The 21,945-nt window shown below is 42.0% G+C and overlaps 1 protein-coding gene across 9 annotated transcripts in view; it reads left to right on the forward strand.

Annotated features, from left to right (window-relative positions):
- HEATR6 (HEAT repeat containing 6) overlaps window positions 1-18,351 on the forward strand; it is a 36,614-nt gene extending 18,263 nt beyond the window's left edge. For 3 of the 9 annotated variants that reach the window (XM_021933764.2, XM_009199747.3, XM_017954950.3), the window contains 11 exons: window positions 1,387-1,593; window positions 1,975-2,074; window positions 4,093-4,448; window positions 5,257-5,379; window positions 5,753-5,839; window positions 10,529-10,663; window positions 11,801-11,923; window positions 13,079-13,203; window positions 14,062-14,158; window positions 15,249-15,453; window positions 17,396-18,328. In XM_021933764.2, coding sequence (XP_021789456.2) covers window positions 1,387-1,593; window positions 1,975-2,074; window positions 4,093-4,448; window positions 5,257-5,379; window positions 5,753-5,839; window positions 10,529-10,663; window positions 11,801-11,923; window positions 13,079-13,203; window positions 14,062-14,158; window positions 15,249-15,453; window positions 17,396-17,967 — 2,130 coding nt within the window. In that variant the 3' untranslated portion in view covers window positions 17,968-18,328. Of the gene's footprint in view, window positions 1-1,386; window positions 1,594-1,974; window positions 2,075-4,092; window positions 4,449-5,256; window positions 5,380-5,752; window positions 5,840-10,528; window positions 10,664-11,800; window positions 11,924-13,078; window positions 13,204-14,061; window positions 14,159-15,248; window positions 15,454-15,850; window positions 15,887-16,133 lie in introns of those variants that run through there. The other 6 variants (XR_002520113.2, XM_009199748.4, XM_009199750.4 and 3 more) reach the window with 6 other exon arrangements.
- The last annotated feature ends 3,594 nt before the right edge of the window (window positions 18,352-21,945 follow it).

Consider the following 21,945-nt stretch of genomic DNA (forward strand, 5'->3'; position numbering starts at 1 on the left):
TTGGATCAGCCGACTTGTGTTCATGCTCTTGCTGTCTCGTTTTTTCACACATATACACACGGTTTCCTAATACATTGTCAGTTTTCCACCTTAGGGGATTATGCTTCATTCTGAAGTCTGATGCTACTGTACTTCAAATTTCTTTTCAGAGCAGTAAGTCTAGATTTCTACGATTCCAGTCTATAAAAGGCCTGCCTGGTGATTTATCATCTGGTTGTTTGGAGATAATATAATTGAAGGCTTTTGGGAAAAGCTTTTTTGCTCCAAACTCAGATATGCTTCATATTGGGTAACTATTTAGGTTAGATTCTAGAATTGTAATGTTGATTCCCTGCTTTTAAATTTTTTGACTAAAAATGTTAATTGTCATTTTTGGATGAGCTGGCCAAAGAGAGTACAATATTATTCTGTATTAATAGTCCTTTGCTTATTACCTGTATCCTGTTTTTGTAAAGTTGGACTTTCTTTTCCTTTCTGATTTTTAATACTGCAAAATCGTCAGAGTACCAATTGAAAGTAATCTTTCAACCTTATTAAGAAAATCTTGGTGCCAGTGACACCTTTCCTGACAAATATAGCAGTCCATGACAAAGATGTACTTTTTGTCCTTTCCATTCATAAGATTGTACTTAATGGTATTCCTTTTTTGAATTGTCAAATACTGTCACTGCAGGCAGTGTTATTTCCTCTACCTGAGACTGTTTCTAAAAGTTGGATCACTAATGATGTCTGCCAAGTTGTATGTACACCAAGTTCCTAAAGTCCTATTTAAGTTAACATTGAACACATACGTAAGAGTGGAAGATGAGGCATAATGTTCTCAGGAACTTTGATAGGAAACAGACTCTAGGCACTTGTATTTTTTCTACCCCGTGGGCTGTTTAGTTCTAACTTTTCAGTTGGCATTCTGCTTGAATAAAGCAGGCCTCTAATCCTTGTTCTCATGCTCAGGATTTCAGATTTTTGTGCTATGGTGTAGCTTAGATTTACTTCTTACTGTAAGAAATCTAACAGCAATGTGTTTCTAGAGTTTTTTTAAGCCAGGTGTGGTGGCACACACCTGTAGTCCTAGCTACTTATGGGGCTGACGTGGGAGGATTGCTGGAGCCCAGGAGTTTGGGGCTGCAGTGGTTATGATTGCACCACTGCACTGCAGCCTAGGTGACAGAGCGAGACTATGTCTCTAAAATAAAAATAAAATAAAGATTCTTTTCTTAGGTGTGGGATGCAAGTGGCCTAGTTTTTAGGAACTAACAGATAATCCCATTGCCTTTATTCTTCTAATTAAAATGATTGTAAATACTTTGAACATTAAGCATGTATAGGAAGAAGGGAATCTGACTCCTAGTTTTCAACTAATCAGTGTGAATCATCCCGAAATTTCAGACACGTGCCTGTGCTCTGCAAGTTTTATCTGCCATCTTGGAAGGCTCAAAGCAATTTCTTTCTGTTGCTGAAGATACCAGTGACCACAGAAGGGCTTTTACCCCCTTCTCTGTAATGATCGCTTCCAGCATTAGAGAGTTGCACAGATGTCTTTTGTTAGCTTTGGTGGCAGAGTCATCCTCACAGACCCTTACTCAGATAATTAAGGTAATGTACCAACTGCGGGTTCCAGAGGGGGCTTCTCTGTTTTAATTTTGTATACTGTTTTACATAGCCCAAAAGTAACTTGACTTAAGAATATAACTAAGTAATAGTTTTATTAAAAATACCCTATTTGGAAGTCTGTACCTACTTGTGTGATCTTACCTATAATCTCTGTATCTCTGTATGTCCTAATAAATGATTTGCTAAAAATACTACTTTATCTTTAGTTGTACCAATGAGAATACAAGTATTAATTTAAAAAAGAAAAAAAAAAAGAACTAATTTTTAGTTGTGTGAAAACTTTTCTAATTAAACGCTGCAAAATTTGTTTCTATGCTGTGGTTTAATCAAGCCTTTTGATGAACTACTTTTTGTGTTTTACAGTGCCTTGCAAATTTAGTATCAAATGCACCTTATAATCGTCTAAAACTCAGCCTGCTGACCAAAGTCTGGAACCAGATAAAGCCTTATATTCGCCACAAAGGTTGGTAGTGTCTTAAACCTGATGGCTTCTTTATATCAGTCAGATACAGGCTATTAGTCAAAATACATAGATATAGATATATGTATATATTCAAAGCATTTTTACAACTCTTAAGAGATCTCTGCTTATTCTCAACTTTTCAGGGGTATCAGCTGTTGCAAGAATTGACCCCTCAAGTCCCAGTGGAAGTGAGCTAGAGAATTAATTGTAAAGTGTAATGCCTGTTTAATGTTCAGGGCAGTGACCAGAGTATCCCTTTACAATTAAGACTGAGCCGGGTGCAAGCAGCCCCACTCAGGGGTGTGATAGTTTATATCCCTTAGGCATAAGTAGAGCATGGATAGATGGTTAGATAGACAGACAGACGGACAGATAGATACTATCTACTTTTTGGAAAGAAAAACGAATACAAAATTTAACTTCTTTGACATTATTTCCTGTAAGTTCAGATAAAATCCCAGAACTTCAAATCTTTACTAACTGCAGCCTTATTATTTCCTCCCACACATAATGTGTATGTGCTATAAACACTTGCCTTTCGTAGATTTGCTTTTCTTTTGTTTGCAAGCTTTCACATCACACCACATTCTGATGAGTTCAGTTTTTCAGACAGGATTGTAACAAGGAAGGAATAGTGGCTGTTTTCGGTGACATAGTGGGAAGAGCATGGGACCTGAAGTCAATCCAAGGGTCTGGAGCCCACTCCCATTTTTGCCACCTCATGGCCATGGCCCTCTCTGAACCCTAATTTCTTGCTAACAGCAAGAATTATAACTATGTCATAAGATTTTTATGAGGCTCAAATGAGATAAGAGGTGTAAACTAAGTCCACTTCACTGCTTACATTAATGTGTAAAAAAGGGACCCAGAAAGATGAGTCTTACCCTAAAGTTTCCCATCACATTCATGGCAGAAATAAGATGAAAACAACCCCTGCTCATTCCACCGTACCAGCTTTTCATTATCTGCATCTTCAGCTGAAGAGAGTGCACCATGTCTTTAAGGTTCCTTTCAAGTATCTGACTTTATCCTCAAGTAACTTTTTTTCATTAAAATGTTCAAACCCTGAAATTCTTAGGTATGAGCCTAACAAAATATGTACAAGATCTATACGAAGAAAACTGTGAAACTCTGATGAAATAGATAACTAAATGAATGGACAGAGATTCCATCTTCATGGATAGGAAGGCTCAATATTGTAAAGATGTTACTTCTTCCCGGCTTGATCTATAGATTCAGTGCCGTCTCAATCAAAATTCCAGCAGGTTACTTTGCAGATATCAACGAACTGATTCTGAAATGTATATGGATAGGCGAAAGATCCAGAATAGCCGACACAATATTGATAGAGAAGAACAAAACTGAAGGACTGACGTTCCCTAACTTCAGAATCTACTATAAAACTACAGTAATTAAGACAGTGTGATATTGGCCAAGGAAGAGACAAACAGATCAGTGGAACAGAATAGAGAGCCCAGAAATAGACCCACATAAATATAGTCAACTGATCTACAACAAAGGAGCAGATACTTTTCAACAAACGGTGCTGGAACAGCTGGACATCACATGCAAAAAAAAAAAAAATGAGTTTAGGCACAGACCTTTTATTTAGCTTTTTAAAAATATTTCTTGTTAAAATCTGGGGTTCATTCAGTGTACATGCATTGCATTTAGTTATCATATCACTGTAGTCTTTTTACATCTAGAGTTCCCCCACCCATCTTTTTTACATCAAACGGACTTAGGAAAGAATCCAACCCAATTGTCTTATAGAATGTGAACTCTAAGCTCGTCACCAAAGATAACAAAATAAACCACATTCTCAATTTGTCAGATTGTTTCTTTATGGTGTTAACTTATTCTCCTGTCCCATGTATTTCCAAACTGGAAATGAGGTCTAGAAGTTTGATTAGATTCAGGTTACACAAGGAACTATTCTTAATTGCCTGCAGGGATAACTACCATCTTTACGGTAGCTGTTCCCATGGTGATAAGTTCTTTACTGCTTCCTTTGACAGATGTTAATGTTCGTGTGTCAAGTCTCACACTCTTGGGAGCTATAGTGTCCACCCACGCACCTTTACCTGAGGTCCAGCTACTTCTGCAACAGCCATGTTCTTCTGGACTCGGTAATAGCAATTCAGCAACCCCTCACCTCAGCCCTCCTGATTGGTGGAAGAAAGCCCCTGCAGGACCCTCTCTGGAAGAAACATCAGTTAGCTCACCTAAGGGGTCTTCAGAGCCCTGCTGGCTCATTCGACTCTGCATTTCCATTGTGGTACTGCCCAAGGAGGATTCCTGTTCGGGTAGCGATGCTGGCTCTGCAGCAGGAAGTGCCTACGAACCATCCCCCATGCGACTGGAGGCCTTACAGGTAGGAGGTTTCATTTCTTCATCTCTGAAGTGGAAGTAACCATTCTTCCTTCAGAGTGCCCGTGAGGAGCGAGCAGATAAAACCAAGCCACATGTCAATTGTGTTTGCGGGAGTCGTATTTTAGGTATGGGTGGTCTATTGTTTTTGTTGTTTTGTTTTGGGGAGGTGTTCCGTGGTTGCAAAATAGCAGATTCATTCCTTTTTGTTCTTTGATTGCAAATTATTTTAGTCACTTCAGGTATTACATGACAGGTGGATGTAATAGATGGTAGAATAATTCTGAGTGAAATTGTACAGTTAATTTTCGATTTTTTCAACTTAAATGTTTAATTATTTATCAGCTTCTCCTTGGTCTTGTACCTGCTTAGAGCAACAAAATAATTGTTCCTTCAAAGAAAGAAAACAATCCTAGATAAAAGAGTTTACTTTTTCTATACAAATATGGTCTGAGACTAGGCCTGGTCCTGGGGTCTGCTGCTAATTAACTGGACAACATGAAACATATCCTTTAACCTTGTCAGGCTTAGTTTCTTTAGCTGTAAAATTCAGTTAATACCTAACTTAAAGAATAGTTCCAAGACTTAAATGAGATTCCATTAATGAAAAGCAATCATATACTAAAGCACCATAAAACTATGATACAGTTAATTGATGTTAGTCATGAAATAAAGATTATGGTTCTTAATTTCATTCAACAGATTTCAACCCGTGTTAAACATAAGCGATTTCTGAAATATTATAACATTTTTCTGGATATTGCAGCCTTGCACTCAGGTCTTAGAGGGTTAATTCCATGCCCTCTCTGCAGGTATTGGCTCTTCTGGCAAGGGGCTACTTTTCAATGACTCAAGCCTACTTGATGGAGCTTGGAGAGGTGATTTGCAAGTGCATGGGGGAAGCAGATCCATCCATTCAGCTTCATGGAGCAAAGGTAATTTTCATCAAAACCACAACGCTTTTTCCTTCTCATCACTTTATATCCCTCCTTTTCTTCACTTTACATTCTTCTGCCACATGTCCTTCAATTCTGAGATTTCTTAAAGAGATTTCAGGTGAGGAAGACTATACATTCTTCTCTTTTCAGCTCTTACATGTAAACCCCAAGAATTGATTCGGTAACAAATGAATAAGATACAGCTGTTGATTTCAGTCCTTGAAAGAATGCCTCTGTTAAGAGTGACTGAAAAAAGGAAGAAAATTAGTTGCAAATTATGTTTCTCCTTGATTTGAGGTGATCTCCAAACTAAAGTGAAGTTGTTTGTTAGTCCTAATTCTCTGCTTTGGTAATTCTTTTTTCTTGGCAGCTTCTGGAAGAACTGGGCATAGGCTTAATACAGCAGTATAAACCGGATTCTACTGTAGCACCTGATCAGAGAGTGCCAGTCTTCTTGGTAAATAAATGTCAATTCATAGTTTTCTTTTATTAGTGCTTCAGTTACAGTTTTATTTTGAAGCTCAGTGATAAGTGGAGTAGATGATATGGTTTCTTCCAGTGTCAAAAATTGTGTTTTATAATCCAGGAAAACATGAAACTAGTATAAATGGGTTTTATTTTACATTTCAGTTTATTTGCAATTTAGTATGTGGTAGGCTTGTGTATAACATATAACCAGCAATAGTAAAACTAATATTTCTTTTGCATAAAACCCAGTCTGGTTACTCAGCCTGCCCAAGAGACAAAGAGCCAGGAATTTTGTATCCAAAGCCATGGGATCAAATTTAGGGAACATGATTGTATTAGTCCATTTTATGTTGCTGTAAAGGAATACCTGAGGCTGGGCAATTTATAAAGAAAAGACATTTATCTGGCTCACAGTTCTGCAGGCTATACAAAAAGCATGATGCCAGCATCCACCTCTGATGAAGCCCCAGGAAGCTTTTAATCCTGGTGGAAGGCAAAGGGGGAGCAGGCATGTCATATGGCAAGAGAGTAAGCAAGAGGGAGATGCCAGGCTCTTTTAAACAACCAGCTGTCATAGAGTGAGCGCTCACTCATTTGCACAAGGACAGCACCAAGCCATTCAAGAGGGATCCGCCCCCATGACCCAAACACTTCCTATTAGACCCACCTCCAGTGTTGGAGGTCACATTTCAGCATGAGGTTTGGAGGAGGCACACATCCAAACCATATCATTCTGCCCCTGGCCCCGGCAAATCTCATGTTCCTCTCATTGCAAAATAGTCATCTCTTCCCAATAGTTTCCCAAAGTCTTAACTCTTTCCAGCATGAACTCAAAAGTCCAAAGTCTCAGCTGTGACTCAAGGCAAGTTCCTTCCACCTATGAGCCTGTAAGATCCAAAACAAGTTATTGATTTTTAAGATACAGTGGTGTACAGGCATTGGGTGGACACTCCCATTCCAACAGGGAGAAATCAGCCAAAAGAAAGGGGCAACAAGCCCCACACAAATCCGAAACCCAGCAGGACAGACACTAAACCTTAAAGCTCCACAACAGTCCTTTGACTCCATGTCCCGCATCCAGTGCGCACTGGTGCAAGGGGTGGGCCTCCAAGTCTTCTGGCAGCGTTGCCCTTGTGGCTTTGCTGGGTGTAGGCCGTGACCATTCCCAGAGTTCCACTGGGCGGTGCTCAGTTGGAGACGCTGTTTGGGGGCTCCAACCCCATATCTCTCTTTGGCACTGCCCTAGTAGAAGCTCTCAGTGGGAGCTCTATCCCTGTGGCAGGCTTCTACATGGGCACCCAGGCTTAGGGAATCCTCTGAAATCTAGGTAGAAGCTCCCAAGCCTTCTTCACATTTGCATTCTGTGCATCTGCAGGCTTAACACCACATGGAGACCGCTAAGGCTGACAGCTTGTACCCACTAAGCCGAAAACCAAGCAGTATCTGGGGCCCTTTGAGCCAAGGCTGGGGATGCTGGGAGCAGTGTCTCAAGGCTATGCAGAGCAGTGGGGCCCTGGGCGTGGCCCCCAAAACCACTTTCCTCCTAGACCTCTGGGTGTGTGATGGGAGGGGTTGCCTCAAAGATTTCTAGAATGCCCTCAAGGCTGTTTGCCCATAGTCTTGGCTATTAGCACCTGGCTCCCTTTTAGTCATGCTAATCTGTCTAGCAGGTAGTTGCTCAGAGCTTGGATTCCTTCTCCAGTACAGGGCCAGGGTGCAAATTTTCCACATTTTTATGCTCTGCTAACCTTTTAATGGTAACTTCCAACTCTAAGTCATTCCTTCGCTCCTACATCCGATTATAGGTTGTGAGAAGCTGCCACATCACCTGTTGAGTGATGCTTCGAATTTCTTTCACCAGATACCCTAAGTCATTACCCTTAAGTTCAACTTTATGCAAATCCCTAGGACATGGGCATAATGCCGCCAAGTTGTTTGCTAAGGTGTAACACAGGTGACCTTTCTTCCAGTTCTCCCAACTTTTTTATTTCTATCTGAGGCCCCCTTAGCCTGGCTTTCACTCTCCATATTTCTATCAGCGCTTTGGTCACAAGCATCTAATCAGTCTCTGAGAAGTTCTAAACTTTCCTTTGTCTTCCTATCTTCTGAGCCTTCCAAACTCTTTCAACCTCTGCCCAGTACCAAGTTCCAAAAGTTGCTTCCACATTTTTAGGTATCTTTATACCAACACCCCATTCCTTGGTACCAATTTTCTGTATTAGTCTCTTTTCTGCTGTGTAAAGAAATACCTTAGACTGGACAATTTATTTTTCAAAGAGGTTTATCTGGCTCATAGTTCTGCAGGCTATACAAGAAGCATGGCGCCAGCATCTACTTCTGGGGAGGCCTCCAGAAGCTTCCAGTCATGGTGGAAGGCGAAAGGGGAGCAGGCATGTCACATGGCAAGAGAGGAGGCAAGAGAGGAGGCAAGAGAGAGATGCCAGGCTCTTTTAAACAATTAGCTCTCGTTTGAATATCAGAGTAAGAACTCACTTATTACCACAGGGATAGCACCAAGCCATTCAGTAGAGATCTGCCCACATCACCCAAAAACCTTCCTCTAGGCCCACCTCCAACATGGGAGGTCACATGTCAACATGAGATTTGGAGGGGACACACGTCCAAACCATATCAGCCACTTAATGGATATGTGGTTATAGGCATGGTTTCCTAGTTGTAAAAAGGAATAATAAATCATAACCCCTCAGTCACAAGGCTGTTGAAAAATCGAATGACATGTAAAGATGCTAACACATAGGAGTTAATTCTGGTACCCGTGACCTCCCTGCCCCCCACCAGCCCCACCATGTTTCTATTAAATTCCTGTGATTTCAGGTTGTTTCTGCTACCCCCACACTGTGCCAGTTCCAAAGATGGATGAAGGGCACGTGACCACACCAGAAAAGGCTTCTACTTAGTGCTAAAGCCAAATCAGCTCAGTGCTGGTGGTCTTTGCTCCCTCTGCCCTCCACATGCTGCCTGTTCTTTTCTTCTTTTCCGTTCACAGTTTCTGCCATCCTTGCAATGAGTTAAAGATTCTAACCCTAGTCCCTGCCTTAGACTGCCACTAAAGCTTCCATGTAACATATGCAGGGAGGTGAGCTGAGCTTTGTTATCAGACAGAACTAGGTTTGAATTCAAACTTTTCCCTTTGCTAGATAAATAACTTTAGGCAAGCCTCTTAACTGTTCACACTCAGGTATTGTTCATCTGTGGGGAAAAAAAAGACATGTTTTCTATATTGCTTGTCTATTAGTGAGTAATAAATTAAACATTTAGCAGCTTAAAGCAATGTACGTTTATTTCCTCACAGTTTCTGTGGGTCAGGAATTAGCTTGACTGAGTGATTCTGGCTTAGTTCTCACATGAGGTTGGGATCAAGATGCCCCCAGGGTTGCAGTCAACTGATGAGTTGCAAGACTTGATGGGGTTGGAGGATTTTCTTCCAGGGTGGCTCACCCATAGACCTAGCAAATTAGTGTTGGCTGCTGGCAGAACCTCAACTCATTTCCTCCCTGTGAGGACGTCTCCAGAGGGCTGCTTGAGTATCCTCTTGACGTGGCAGCCAGCTTCCTTCACAGCAGGTGATCCAAGGGAAAGAAAGCAAGACAGCTGTGGTGCTTTTTATGAGCTAGCTTTGGAGGTTTCATGCCGTCTTTTCCACAACATCCTATTGGTTACGCAGGTCAGCCTGTTCAGTATGGGAGGGGACTACACAAGGGTGTAAATATTAGTAGGTGAGTGTAATTGTGTGCCATCCTGGAGACTGGCAACCACTTTTTGTCCACATTCTTCTAGAGTGGGGTAGGAAGGGCCCAGACTGGGTTTCCAGGAGCTGAAGTAGGAGAAAGACAGAACTGGTGCGTGAAATACACAGCAAAACCCTGGACTAGGTCCATGGGACAGAAACAAAACATACCAAAACTATAGAGATTCGCAAATGAACATGAAATCACAGGATATGTATAAAGCATGGAAAGGAAACTGTTCACATGGCTACTTTAGAGGCTGTGAAGTGAGATAGTTCTTCAAAGTGCTGAAAACAGAACCTACTGCCCAGTTTAAGAGTGTCCACTGTGTATCAGACCCTGCGCTAGAAACCTTACACAGAGCATTGCATTTTATTATCACACAGACTCTGCAAAGTAGTTGAAAAAGCCCTAGCCGAGTGTCAACTGATCTGGATTCTAGTTCACCCCTGCTGCTGATTAGCAGTTGTATTGTCTCTTTGTGCCTCAGTTTCCTTCTGTGAAAAAGCAGGGATAATGCTACAGACCCCATTTATTTGTGCCAAGGAATAACATGAGTTGATACGTGTAAATACTTAGAGCAATGGCTTGCATGGAATGAGCTCTCTGAAGAACATTAGCTGTCGCTGCTGTTGCTGTTACTGTCATCACCGTCTTCAGCCTCCTCTTGATTATTATCACTGTTGTTGCGTAACTTTATCAGACCACAGTCCCTAATCAATAGGAGTTGAAAGGAAGGCTTAAACACTGCAATTGTTTTCTAAAGTCCTTTCCATCACTGTGGAAGAAGAGCCCATGAAAACATTTACAGAAAGCTGCTACGTTAAGGAAGAATGTTTCACTACTAAGGCCATTTCTGGTAGGCTTAGCTCCGAGTTGGTTCTCCTGTTATGTCTTGGGCTGCAGCTTTTCCTTTGCCTCTGTTCCAGGTGGTGATGTTCTGGACTATGATGCTGAATGGTCCTTTACCCAGAGCCCTGCAGAATTCGGAGCACCCAACTCTCCAGGCGAGCGCCTGTGACGCCCTGTCTTCCATCTTGCCAGAGGCCTTCAGCAGTCTGCCGGTAACGTCAGGGTGTTCTCTCACCCTTAAATCATGGCTGGAGCAGCAGAGCTAGAATTTGATGCTATTGCATTTTGAACCAGTATAGAGCATCATCTCTCATGAAAAGGTGCTAATTCTACTTGAGTTGGGGATGAGAGCACTGGGGAACAGCAAATAGGAAAACTTGAAGCCTTAATATATCAGGAAAGCTGTTTCCCCCATGCGTTAGAATGTAGGTGGTAGAGGCAAGGGTAGCAGAAGCTTGGAAAGCAGGGAGATTTCAGGAAGATTTCGTATCCAAACTTTACAAGGCCTGAGTTAAAGCCCAGCTCTTCGACTTGCTAGCTCTTTGACTCTTAGCCTCTCTAAAACGTGGTATTATCATCAATTAGATGGCAGTCATGTGAAAAATAACAAAGTATGTGAAAACACAGATTCGTTGTCCAACACATATAGTATTTGTCTTAGTCTGTTTGGGCTGCTGTCATAAAATACCATAAATTGGGTGTCTTCTAAACAACAGAAATGTATTTCTCATAGTTCTGGAGGCTGGAATTAAGATCAAGTCACTGACAGATTTGGTGCCTCAAGGAGGGCTCACTTTCTGGCTCACAGGTGGCACCATGTGAGCCGTGTCCTCATGTGATGGAAGGGGCAAGGCAGCTCTCTGGGGCCTCAGTCATGAGGGCACTCATCTCTTTCTTGAGGGCTCTGTTCCATGACCTGATCTCCTCCCCAAAGCCCCACCTCCTGATACCATCACCCTGGGAGTGAAGATTTCAACATAGGAATTTTGAGGGAGCATAAACATTCAGAATACTGCTATTCAGAATAGCGGTATGCAGACTGCTCTTTTTCTTTAGTCCTCAGTGACATTTGCATCCATTCTTATTTATATAAATGAGCTTCTATAAAGAAGGCAACTTTAATAAAGGTTAAATGTGATGAGATGCTGTGTGTGTCTTGCACAAAGTGTGTGCTCAGATAATCATGGAATCTGCATTGAACCTGCTCTTTACCAGGGTAACCTCAAGGTCGCACTGGTATTCAACTCTTGAATATGGTCTCAGACACAGATATTTCACATCTTTTATGGAAGCCTTTGGCTCGTAGTTATTTCATTCTCATTTTTCCCTTGTCAACCTTCTGATTGCAGAATGACAGGCAGATCCTGTGCATCACAGTGCTGCTCGGACTGAATGACAGCAAGAATCGCTTAGTGAAAGCTGCAACCTCACGGGCCCTGGGAGTCTATGTGCTTTTTCCCTGTCTCAGACAGGTCAGAGTGAGCCTATTTAGCTCTTCTGTGCCCCTTTAGTGTCCATGACACCCCTATTTTGTGGATATAGAGCTCCTGCATTGGACAGTAAAGGAAACTAAATTGCTTTGTAATCTGATTTCCTTAATTGCTACTAAAATACAGTCATGGGCCAGGCATGGTGGCTCATGCCTGTAATCCCAGCACTTTGGGAGGCCGAGGCAGGTGGATTGCTTGAGCTCAGGAGTTTGAGACCAGCCTGGGCAACTTGGCGAAACCCCGTCTCTACAAAAAATAAAAAAATTAGCCAGGCATGGTGGTATGCGCCTGTAGTCCCAGCTACTTGGGAGGCTGAGATGGGAGGCTCACTTGAGCCTGGGAGGTGAAGGTTGTAGTGAGCAGAGATCACACCACTGCACTCCAGCCTGGGTGGCAGAGCCAGACACACACACACACACACACACACACACACAGATACACGCTCTCTATATATAGTTATACATAAATATAGTTGTATATATGTAACTACAGGCATTACCATACATAGATCATATATATAAATGAACTGAGGCATTACCATATATAAATATGGTATTTATTTTTAATTTTTAATTGCTTAGCACACTGCCTGGGACCTTAGGCGCCCAATAAATGCTTAAATTAATGAATGATATAATAAAAATGAAATGGGACATTACCAGGTGGTAGTCATCATTTAGAAAGCTGACATAGTTTTTACTCAAAAGGACATAATGTCCTCTTTCACTCTTACTTGTGACATTTATCTCACTGAGAGGTGTGTAGGATGTGTTTTGGAAATAAATGCATTTCTTTTTCAGAACATTATTTCCTGAAATGGAAATCAGCCAAGCACAGAGTTCACAGATAAGTGTCCCAGGCCAGGTTATATATTCGATGTTCATAAGGGCAAAATCCATAGGCTTCTCGGGTGTCCATGGCACATACCAAAATCATAGGAGCTTCCCCTGGGATTTTTTTGAGTGTCCAAATTGTAAAATATAAGAAGAACAGTAAATTGATTGAGTAGATGAATTTTTATTTCCAAGTAGAAATTTGCGTGAAGGCTTATAGCTCTATCTGAAAATAAGTTTGAGAATTTCAAAGGTAGCAACTTGACCTGCTGAAGTAATGGCAGTGTTTTGTTTTGTCTTATAGGATGTCATATTTGTTGCAGACACAGCAAATGCAATATTGATGTCACTTGAAGACAAGTCTCTGAATGTTCGAGCCAAAGCAGCCTGGTCCCTGGGCAACCTGACAGACACGCTGATTGTCAACATGTAGGTGACTTACCTTGCTTTCCCCAGCTGACTTCTGAGACTGAGGGCCCAAGAGAATGTCCTCGATCCCTACCATGAAAGAATCAACAGTAGTTCCTGCTTATTATCCCGCTTCCTGCTTTGTTTTTTTTTTTTTATATTCTTTCAGAAAATAAAATGAGCTGTTCTTAATATATATTAGGAATATATTAAGACATATATGTATTAAAAATACTGTATACCTATATAAGTATTATGTCCACACTATAGAAAGCATAAAAGCAAAACCTTAGTAATGGTTACTGTACTTTTAAAATGCATTTTAAAAAATTTCTTAAAGTGGTATATTCACAGGCTAAAAAAAAGCCAAACAGTACAAAGCATCATTCAGTGTGCAGCCTGTCTTCTACCCTGACACCTTAGTTTAACCCTCCCCAGAGGTAGCTGGTTGTTCATGTGCAAGTGTCCTGCTTTTCGTCACTGCACCATATAAGCGACATGTAACGTGTGTAAGCATTCTCTTTTATTATTGCCTTGTTAGAAACCCTTATTTATGATTACATAATTATCACTGTGTGATGATTAACCATTTTTCTATTTCTGAACATTTGTTTTAGGCTTTAGGCTTGTAGGTTTTTATATTCAGTGAATATTTTTGTGCACGAAATCTGCATTTTGAGATTTTTTTTTGGAGACATTCCTAGGTGGGGAACTATTGGGTCAAAATATATATACTGTAAGTTTCTTGATACAATCTAAGCAGATCTGTTAAACTGTTTTCCTAAACTGTTATGCTTATACTAAGTGAATATATTTCTATATGTATATATTTAAGTGTATTTACCTTTTAACATGTGTTGCCTGCTTTGGGTGGAACAGGGAAACACCAGACCCAAGTTTCCAGGAAGAGTTCTCTGGTCTCCTGCTCTTGAAAATGTTGCGATCAGCTATAGAAGCATCCAAGGATAAAGATAAGGTAGACTCACAACAAAACCCAGTATCTCCCAAACAGATCCTTAATGTATTCTAGCTGCAGTGTGGTAGTTTAGTGTGGGTTGATGCTCCTCAGACTATCCCACCAAATGTACTCCTGTTCAAAGGAGACTGAGCGTGTGCTCAGGATGTAAACGGCCCATTCGACACATGTATGGTTTCTTTACTGTCTCCTGCCTCCCGAAAAATATCAGTGCCCATTGTAATACTACATGACATATTCAGGTTCCTTTTAAATTAACTTTTTTTTATTTCCTCCCCCAAAAAAATTTTAAGTAGAATTGACAAGTCAGAAAAATGAGTAGCTCTTGGCTTTGAATATTACCTGTTAAACTAATAAGTTTAAAAAGCACAGGTCTGGGCTTTAGGTCAGACATACATGGATTCACGCCCTGGCTTGCCCTTTAGTAGCTGGGTGACTTTGGTATATTATGTAACTTCTCTGAAGGTCAGCTCCTCACCTGTAACATGGAAGTTATATACCTCACCGGATATGAAGATGCCTTATGTTAAAGCACCTAGCACAATACCTGACCCCTACCATGTGCTCACTTTAATACTACTTCTGAAAATCTGGTAATCACCCAGGAAGCCCTGCCTCAGAGTAATTCAATCAGAAATTCTGAGGTTAGGGCCTGCAAATTGGTTTTAAAACAAAAGGAAAAACCTCCCCAAATGATTCTGGTAGACTGCAGAGGTTGAGACTCTAGTCTAGTAGAAGAGTATTGGACTGGAATTATGGAACCTAGCTTCTCCTCGTCATCTTGCTGTCAGCCAGCCTTGTCCGTTGTCCCCGGTCCGTATACTCCATCTCAGTAAAACAAGGAAGATGGACCTCTCTGAGGTCCTCTCTAGCACTAAATAAAATAAATAAATAAATAATCAGAGAGAGGAGTTTTGTAGAACCTCACCTTTCTGATGGCTCAGGATGTTAACCAGGGCAGACCTTGTGAGTTCCAAGGACTTGCTTTAAGAAGTTGAAGACCTCCTGGGTTTTTTAAAAGCTGAAATTAGACTTTTGAAAACATCTCTTTGGCAAAACAGATTTCTAAAGCATTTACATTTTTTTCTAGGTAAAGAGCAATGCAGTCCGGGCCCTTGGAAATTTGCTTCATTTTCTGCAACCCTCTCATATAGAAAAACCCACATTTGCAGAAATAATTGAGGAGTCTATCCAGGCCCTAATTTCTACTGTTCTAACAGAAGCTGCCATGAAAGTCCGATGGAATGCTTGTTATGCAATGGGAAATGTATTTAAAAATCCTGCCCTTCCATTAGGTAAGAAAGTTTCCCTTCCCTCCCTGGTGGAAAGCCTCTTGGACAATACACACCAATCTACATTGTTGTTAAAGATGTTTGTCACATGTCATTTATCACAGTATGAGGAAAAAATGGAGACATACTGAAAACAAGTTTAGGAGAACATTGAAATACATCACTACCTATACAATGAGATTTATAATGGAATATTTTGTTGCCATTTAAAATTACTTACAATAATTTTATAATCTGGAAAAATACTTCTGATGTTAAACAAATGAAAGCAGGTATTAAATCATTTCTACAGAATGACCTCAATCGATGGGTAGAAAAAAGACTGAAAGGAAATTGGACCAATTATTAACAGTGATTGCCTCTGGTTGAGTAGGATTTTTTTCTGTTTTCATTTTCTCAGTTGTCTACAATAAGCATATATTGTTTTAATGGTCAAGAAAAAAGGAAGGAAACAAAACTGGAATGAGAGGGGATATAAACTGGAAATCCCCTGTGAGCTATGTACAGAAGTGGATGCCATTAATAAATGTAAGGAGGGCATCTGTCTCTAAGTAGCGGCATGCCATGCACCTTGATATGTCATTCAGGACCAGTAGCTGCTTAGGTGTGTGGATTGGAGCCTCCAAACCTCGCTCACTTTGAATGCCAGTGTTCACTTTATTGTGTCTCTCTCTCTCTCTCAGAAGATTTGAGACCTAAGGATGTGTTCCTGGAGAGGAGCTCATGCATCAAGTGAGGGAAGTCTGGCTCTGCTCCCCTTTATTGCCCAGAGCGTCCAGGCCGACCAGTCAGCTGGGAGCAGGTGGAGAAGTAGCCTCCTGGCTTCTTCCACTGAGAAGTCACCTAAGGGTGACCTTTGGGGTTGGAGCTCATTGAGGTGGATGTCCGCCTTCTGGAGAGCCAAGAAGTCCTTGAAACGAGGGCACCTCAGTGGTGGTTGGCTCCTACCTGCCTTCCTGTATGGCCCTTGCCCTCAGCCTACTAGAGAGAGAAGTTGACCTGCATGACTTGGAGGGAAAGGGAAGCTCCAAAGAGGCAGGAAGTTTGAGAACTAGAAAGCATCCAGTAGCAGAGCTGTCAAGAGCCACATAAGAAAAGGGAGCCAGAAACTGATAAAGAACTCTGACGGGTCAGACTGTGAGTGTCTTGTAGGTCTAGCAGTGGCCCATTGTCAATGGCAGTGGCAAACACCAAATGGAAAGGGCCTGCTTGCCTGTCTTCGGAGGCAACAGAGAAGCCGGGAGGGGCTGGGTGAGTTAAGAGAAGCTGCATTCTACTCTGTCACCCATCTTGAGGAGTAAGGACACCCCAAAATGGAGTGGGTAGCAGTAGCTCTGGTAAGGAGGAAAGCAGGCTGATTTCCTAGGGCCTACAGGTATGGAGAAAGAATAGAAATCTGGGCATGTTATTCTTGAAACTGTAAGTTTTCTTTTTCTTTGCAATAAAATGCATGACTTGCTATGGCCAGAACAATGTCTGGATGCTGTTGCAAGTGAGGAAATAATTCTTTTTGCCAGCATGAACAGCACTGCCACATGCAGTGTGTGCTTTGCACACAGCTCAGAAGGGCCCAACTGAGAGGACAGGTGGGGTTGCAGTTCAGTCCACGCTCTGCCCACGAAGCCATACCCCATGGGACAGAATCCTCCCAGAGAAGAAGCCTTTTTCTGAGTCACCAAAGGCCCTATATCGGGTAGCAGAGGCTCTAAGCATGTCACAGGCCGAGGTAGGGAAAGAGGGAGGTTTGGGGATTGGCACCTGGCCACTTACCTAGGATCCTACAGTCAGTCACCACCGTTGTCTTACAGGATGATTGTGAGAATGAAGTGAACATATAAAATGAGTGTTTTGGGCACTAGTGTTTATGCTGCCTTCCGCCCCTCTCCCTCTCACCCCACCTAGTTCTAAGCCTGCATTTGTTTTAGTGACTGTGGATTCTTTCTAGGGACAGCCCCATGGACCTCCCAGGCCTACAGTGCCCTGACATCGGTCGTGACATCATGCAAGAACTTCAAAGTGCGCATCAGATCTGCCGCTGCCCTTTCCGTCCCGGGGAAGAGAGAGCAGTATGGGTCTGTTGAACAGTATGCTCGGATCTGGAATGCATTGGTCACCGCCTTACAGAAGAGCGAAGACACCATAGACTTTTTGGAATTCAAGTACTGTGCCAGCCTACGGACCCAAATCTGCGAGGCACTGATTCACCTCTTGAGCTTGGCCAGTGCCTCGGACCTCCCTTGTATCAAAGAAATCCTTGAACTGAATGGGAATATGGTCCAGTCCTATATCGTACAGTTTTTAAAATCTGGAGCAGAGGGAGATGACACTGGAGCACCTCACAGTCCACAGGAAACAGACCAGATGGTCAGAATGGCCCTTAAGCACATGGGCAGCATCCAGGCACCAGCTGGAGACACAGCCAGAAGGACCATCATGGGCTTTTTAGAAGAGATCCTGGCCATTTGTTTTGAGTCATCTGGATCACAAGGGGCACTCCCAGGGTTAAGGAATCAGTGAGGATCCCACCATACTTTCTAGGTGTCGAAGGTGGCAATAGGAAGACCTGAGCTTGAGCGTAAGATCTGTGGGATTTCATCTTAGGGGCAGAAACAATCCATTCACTATTTATTTAGAATGACTTAGCAGCAATTTAAATTTTTACAGAGGGCTCAACCACCTTTGGAGTGGCTCCATGGCACTGGCCATGGTCAGGGTGGTTGGAACGTCTGACCTGTGCATCCAGGAGCCGAGGAGTCAGGTTATAATATGGGCTAAGCAGACAGGGGCTTTGAGGGCATTTAGTCTCAGAAAAAAAAAAGTAGAAGGATTTAGGAATTAGAATTTTATATATTGTATCTGTAGTTTTGTAATAAACTAATGAAGAATTATGTGTCCACAGTCTCCTGTTGTTACCAAGTTGTATTTCTGGCAAGCTGCAAGCAGAGCTGCAGTGCAGCCGGTTTGTACTGGCGCAGCTGCACGGGATGCAAGGAGACTGACAGTTCCTCACAGTGGATGAGGAGCTGCTGCTCTGAGCTGCTGGAGTGCCCGTGCTCCCCCGACCGCCTTCCCTGCCGCACCTCCCCACAATCCAATAACCAGAGTTAACTCCCAGCAAGCAGGGCCCTCTAACCTAGGCCACAACATCGACCTCTACCTCAATTTCCTGATGCCCTTTAGGAGAATGTGATCCCACACACGAAATTTATAGTTTTGCCATCTTTTAATTTGTGCCTTTAAGAAAAGATCATTTGATTAATCTAGTTGGTTACAAAGAGGGGTTTCCAGTTATATTTTGATAATGCCCCAAAAGTTATGAAAGTAATTTCTACTGAATATGTATAGTTAAATTTTGCATTTCTCTATTGAGCACCGACAATTTATTGGAATTGATTTCAATTAGAAATTTAGGGATATATAAGAACCAATTAAAGCCCATACTTAACGTGATGTGGGACAATTAAGAAGATACAAAAAATGGGTTTTGGTGATATTTAATCACGGTTATTTAGCTTAACATACACGTGTAAAGGCATGTGTCTTCTGTTTTTCTCCTTTGCCTTTTAGCTGCACTTTTCCTGCCTCTGACATGTTGGCAGCTCAGGAACTGCTCTCTGGGCAGTGACTGGGGAACAGGGTATTCAAGTTCACTAAAGGCTCAATTTTCCATTGATAGAGTATCAGTGTCCACAGACTTAAGACTGCAAGCACAGCAAAGACACCCATAATGAATGGTCCTTTAAACTGCTTTTCTTTAGAGACGATTCTGAACATAAAGTGTTATAGAGGGCCCGGGAAACTAAGCTGAGCCCACTTGACCCTGTGACGCATCTTGGAACTTCCTTCTCTTGAATACATTCTTAGTAGTAGCTTCTTGGCTTTTCAAAAAAGGAAAAATATGGCATATGTAGCTTATTACTGTGGTTCTTTTGAGTTTTCTCAGGTGAGTTTTTTGATAAAATATTTGCGAAGTGGCCTCATGGTTTCATTTGATGATTCACTCTTGTCCTTTCCTTATCTTGAATAAAATCCGATTCATTTTCTTTTTAAAACTTTAGCTTCTGTAAAGGTTTCCAGATCCTGATGTGGATGTTCATGTTCATGTGCACAAAAAGAACCAAGGCATAGCACCTCTAGAAATTTCAGAGGGCAGTGGTACCTGCTGTGTCCCGACAGTACGCTGATTGTCTTCTCTGCAGCGCTGTGAGTGGACGCACACCCGAGGACAGACGCTCCTCAGATGCCTGGGCACGCGCCTCCATAGAGCTGCTGTGGGGAAAGGAAGCCACAGACAATAAAGACACCTGAAGCTGGTGACAATCAGCAGACAGCCCCACTGATGCAGATTTCTAATGCAGAATACCAGATTCTAAATTATCTTTTGACACTTAAAACTTGGGAGGAAGAGTCATCCAGGCACAGATGGCTAGGGCCCTTGTCCACTAGACTACAGCATTAAGAGACATTGCTTATCTTACTCTTTGAACCTTTTCTGTGACCAGTAAAAAAAAAAAAAAAAAACACACACACACACATTAATTCCTACCCCCTTCCAGAACTCAAGAAAAGCACCTCTTCTGAGGTAGGGTGCTATGGCTCATATCTGTAATCCCAGTAGGCCAAGGCGGGAGGATCACTTGAACCCTAGGAATTCTAGACCAACCCGGGCAATACAGCGAAATCCTGTGTTTGCTGTCTCTTTTCTCCCCATACCAGCCCCCAGGCAATCTCACTGCGGCAGTGGCAGCCAGGCAGGTGCCTAGAGCTTCAAGGGAAGGAAACTCGTCTCTCTGCCAGGGGAAGAATGGTCCCAACAGCAAGGGAGCCATGCCCATGGCTTTTTTTTCTCTACACATCCTTCTATGCTTGGCCGTGAGGCAGACAGTCACAGAAACTAGGACAGAGCAGTACAGTTAAAACCCTGACTTTCTAGCCAGAGGACCCAAAAGAGGGACCCCTGAGACTGGAAAGTGTTGAGATTCCAGAAAGGAGGGAAGGCAGGAAGGTAATACCCTCAAGTTGTATATGAACTTCTGGGTTCACGCCCCGGCTTTACATGTGTGGATCTGACCAAAGGCTTTGAGAACAGAACCGTGGGACAAACCACTGCCCAGTCTCGTACCAGCCACTGGGTGGCGCACACACGGGGCGGATCTGAACAGCGCGGAAAAAGGCTCTGAAGCTTTATTGACATTGAACCACAACACGCAGGAGGCAGGTAAGAACTTGTGAACCGAACCTAACCAGGATGATTGTCTGCTAAAGCAAAAACATAAGCTTCCAACATGGCCCAGAGTCTCATAACACAAAACTCAAATGTTCAAGATACCGTCCATAATTACTTGACATGCAGAAAACAGAGAGAACCTCAGTTTCCTGAAGACAGTCCTGGTACTCAAGGGATCTTCCCACCTCAGCCTCCCGAGTAGCTGGGATTACAGGTGCGCGCCACCATGCCCAGCTAATTTTGTATTTTTAGTAGAGATGGGATTTCTCCCATGTTGGTCAAGCTGGTTTCTACATTTCACGTGAAGCACTAAATATATAATCCTAAATAGACTATAAAAACCTACGTGTTTTGTAATCCCTAAAGCAACTACATTTTCAACTTACACAAAAAGATATGATTAAAAAAATCTGAATTAAAATAGAATTCAAAAAAACTCAAATAATCCAAAGGAAGGCAGGAAAAGTCAAAACAGGAATGAAAAACACGGGAAAAAATAGAAAACAAATAGAAAACAAACAATAAAATAGTAAACATAAATCCAAACATACCAACAATTATATTAAATTTAAAAAGTTGAAACACGCTAATAAAAAGACAGATTGTTGAACATAAAAAACTAACGAACAAAAAACCCAACACTCAACTATATGTGTCTAAGAAGCTCATTTTAAGTAAATAGTATAGATTAAAAATGAAAGGACAAAAAAGAAAGATATACAAATCCTAATCAAAAGAAATCTGGAGTAGTTATACACCATCAGACAAAACAGACCAGAGCAAGGAAATTTGCCAAGGATAGAGAGGGACATTACGCAATGATAACAGGGTCAATTTTCAAAGAAAACATTAACAAGCCTAAGTATCTATGTACCTAACAACAGAGCTTCAAAATCCATGAGGGAAAACCTGACAGAACTGAAAAGAGAAATGGCAAATCAGCAATTATAGTTGGAGACCCCAACCTGCCTTTCTCAGTAATCCCTAGAACAAATAGATCACATTCGGGATCGTAAAACAAATTTTTTTTTTTTTTCCTTTTTAGACAGGGTCTTGCTCTGCTGCCCAGGCTAGAGTGCATTAATGCAGTCTCAGCTCACTGCAACCCAACTTCTCGGGCACAAATGGTCCTCCCACCTCAGCCTCCCAAGTAGCTGGGACCACATGCTTGTGCCACCACACCTGGGTAATTTTTGTATTTTTGGTAGAGATGGGATTTCGCCATGTTGCCCAGGCTGGTCTCGAACTCCTGACCTCAAATGATCCAC

This window comes from Papio anubis, chromosome 17, assembly GCF_008728515.1.
Source record: "Papio anubis isolate 15944 chromosome 17, Panubis1.0, whole genome shotgun sequence".
NCBI classification, from domain to species: domain Eukaryota; kingdom Metazoa; phylum Chordata; class Mammalia; order Primates; family Cercopithecidae; genus Papio; species Papio anubis.